Source organism: Lycium barbarum, chromosome 12, assembly GCF_019175385.1.
Source record: "Lycium barbarum isolate Lr01 chromosome 12, ASM1917538v2, whole genome shotgun sequence".
NCBI lineage: Eukaryota > Viridiplantae > Streptophyta > Magnoliopsida > Solanales > Solanaceae > Lycium > Lycium barbarum.
In genome coordinates this window covers 98,604,668-98,607,722 of record NC_083348.1, presented here as the reverse complement: position 1 = coordinate 98,607,722, position 3,055 = coordinate 98,604,668, and the positions used below count along the sequence as shown (strand labels likewise).

At 36.2% G+C, this 3,055-nt stretch overlaps 1 protein-coding gene across 1 annotated transcript; it reads right to left on the bottom strand.

Annotated features, from left to right (window-relative positions):
• Window positions 1–827: 827 nt before the first annotated feature.
• LOC132621997 (uncharacterized) lies at window positions 828–2,504 on the bottom strand. Its single transcript, XM_060336507.1, has 2 exons — window positions 2,044–2,504; window positions 828–1,301 (listed from the first exon to the last, which is right to left on the bottom strand). The coding sequence occupies exons 1-2, from the start codon at window positions 2,411–2,413 to the stop codon at window positions 1,219–1,221; spliced, it is 453 nt and encodes a 150-aa protein (XP_060192490.1). The 5' UTR covers window positions 2,414–2,504; the 3' UTR covers window positions 828–1,218.
• Window positions 2,505–3,055: the final 551 nt, after the last annotated feature.

The window sequence follows — 3,055 nt, the reverse complement described above, 5'->3', positions numbered from 1 at the left end:
TTGCATGACATTATTCCAAAAAGAACAACACCTTAATTTAATTGGACACTTTTTTATTTCACACTTCAGTTTTACCCCTAAGACATGCTTTTATGACCAAAAAGAGTCATGGCATATTCCCAAAGTCTTAGCATTGTTTTCAGCAGGCGTTTAGCCATAGAAACCAACTTTATTTGAAAATTTTGAAATTGGAGTTGAAGATGGAGTTATGTTTGGTTATAGTTTTTGCACAAAAGTATTTGGTTATTTGAAAGTACTGAAAGTGAGGAAAGTGAAAGAAAAAAAAGTGTGTAATTCTCACGGCCAAACAGATCTAAAACTCCAAGTTGTATTTGGATTTTTCATGGCCAAACGCTGATTTGGTCTTAAACTCCAAGTCCAGTCAAATAAAATGCACCTAAAGGAGTAAAAAATAATAATGATTCCATCCAATTTAAAATCGAAACCAATCAAAATGAAATAAGCACTTTGCTTATTATGAAAAATGCAGGAGACAGCGCAGAGGAAAAAAATTGAGGATGATCAAAAGTTGCTATAAGCTACCTTCCAAAGCAAGCTCCCTCAACCGAAAAAAAAAATTCAGATGTAACATACAAGCATCAAGCAAAGGAAAAAGAGAACCCTTTGCAGATGTATTCTTCCTTTAACCTCAATTAGCCGCTTTACAATGTAAAGCTGAAAGTAAAAAAAGAAAAGGACTAGAAACACAACATAAGAAGTCGGCTAAAGAAACAACTTTTGACCTTTTTAGTGCAGAAGACATGGAATGAAATGTAGGTGAAAAGATTAAATTAAAAAAAAAAAAAAAAAAAAGGCTAAGAAAAACCTTCATCACCAAAACATTCTATAGAAAAAAGTCAGTACTCCAAATAAACACAAGTCATCATTTCCCACTTGCAGGAGGATGTTACAATGATGCAAATATCAACAAACATCTACTAGTAGCAATAACAAGAGTTTGTTGGCGATGGACCAGTTGCATTTGTGGTTGCAGCACAATCATATTAATAAAAATCATATCAACATACTATTAGCTTTAAGATTGAATAAGTTGGTTCACCGTTGGGTTACCTTCTCATATCAAGTTACCTATGATTTGTTTGGTTTAGTCCCTTCTTGCTTCAGTGTCCTGATATCACATTACTAATTTACTAGTACATCAAATTACCATCATCATCCTATTCATTCAATCAACAGACATGCAGCTTCCAGCATCCATTAATATGAAGATTGACGCACCGCACAAGCTACCACTTGTGCCCATTGCCGCAACCTTGTCTTCACTGTCTGAGGATTATCTCCTACATCATTTATTCGAAATATTAGCAACCATACGTTCAACTCTCTGGTTCATTCCAAGAATCTTATTCCCCCTCCTAACCTCCCAAAATCGGAAAGGGGCGTAGGCATAGGGGTGCACTCGTTGAAAATCAACTATGTGAATAGTGCAAAATTAATTTTATTTGCATTGTTTATAAATGTTGTTGAATCCCCATGGCATAAGGTTTTTTCTTTTGAACCCCTTATAGGAATTTCGAGCTCCGCCAACTAGTGTAAGCAAAACTAAATTGTGCATTAATGATTACTATATCATAATAAGAAGCATAGGCATTCAAATCAACAAAGAAGGTTAACAAACTTGGAAGATTTGTGTAATTGAAATTATCTAGTAATCCCATTATATATGATGGGCACTGAGTTTAATGGGTAGACCTATCTATAGTTTATTGATAATTAAAAATAACATTAAAGTCATGATTGAAAAGCAACCTCATGTCAAAATTTAAAATTTGATTAGATGAATAAATTTGAATTACTTGATTTAAGACTAGCCATTGTAATCCCACGAGGTGGTACCCTCTCCATAGAGGTAGGGAGGCTGTTTCCAAAAGACTCTCGGCTCAAAGAAAAGCAACAACAACGTGTAACCACATCAAGAATAGCCGAATAGAAATAGAATTTGTCTAAAGCATTTCAGAACATTCTAAATTCAAAGAGTGCGAATGAAAATTGAGACAGAAAACATAGGGTTTATCGAATTACCTGGATCAACAATGGTGTGGGGACTACCAGGTGACTCGCAACCGGAAATAACCGACGATAAAGAATTAGTCTTTGAAAGGGTATCCGCGTATTGTTTATTCACAGCATAAAACAGGCCATAAGCCGGGAAAGTATCAGACAATCGTTGATCCATTTCAGGCGAATCAAATCCAAACCCTAACTCAATACAAGCTTTAAGCTCATCAAGATCCTCATCCGTAACGCTCTTGCTTCGCTTCTTCATGCGGCTTCCATGTGTACCTTTACGCTGTTGCCACGCCTCATCGCGAAACGTGTCCGGTGACCATGTTTTCTGTTTGTATAAAGGAGACGCCACCGTCTGCGGTGGAGCTCCGGCGTGTTGTGACATGGAGACCCGACCCGACCCGACCCCCTATGAGAGGGTGCTGGGGGAGGTCCGATGGCTCGGGCGTGTAGGTTAATTGTGATTTAAATGGGGTTGAAAAACGCGTTTATATATATTTATATTAAGAGAGATAGAGAGGGGGAATTGGGCCCACATGACGTGGCGGTGTTTGTGGGCCTTACACGCTAGGTTTTGGTTGGTCTGACTCATGAGTCATGATGATCTCTTCTTTAATCCCTTGCTTTTGTTAAAGTTCCCCAATAGTTTCTTGTAAACTAGGCAAAGTCAAGAAAATTAGAAAAATAATACCGGAAAATAACATATTCATGTGTTTTGTCTGGACACAAAATTTAAGGAATAAAAAGAGATTTTTGAATCTTATGATCTTAAATTAAAAATATGTCTAATGTAATGTCAGCTTACTAAATAGAAAAATAGACCCGCTTTTTTCAATAAATCAAAAAAAAAAGTAAGACAATTCTATTGGGACCGGGGGAGTAACAGTTATAAAAGCAAGATGATTACCCAAACCACCCCTAATTTCAAAAGAACAGGCGAGCTGAAAAAAGGAACATAAAATTATCTTTTTTATTTTGTTCTTCATCATTCTTAATGTGTGGATATTGTTTGAATATTATTTTGGAT

Bases quoted from the DNA above. Each gene is read 5' to 3' on its own strand.
- LOC132621997 (XM_060336507.1), bottom strand. From the start codon at position 2,413: ATGTCACAACACGCCGGAGCTCCACCGCAGACGGTGGCGTCTCCTTTA. The intron at 1,302-2,043 runs GTAATTCGATAA...TAAATGATGTAG, and splicing joins CCACACCATTGTTGATCCAG to GAGATAATCCTCAGACAGTG.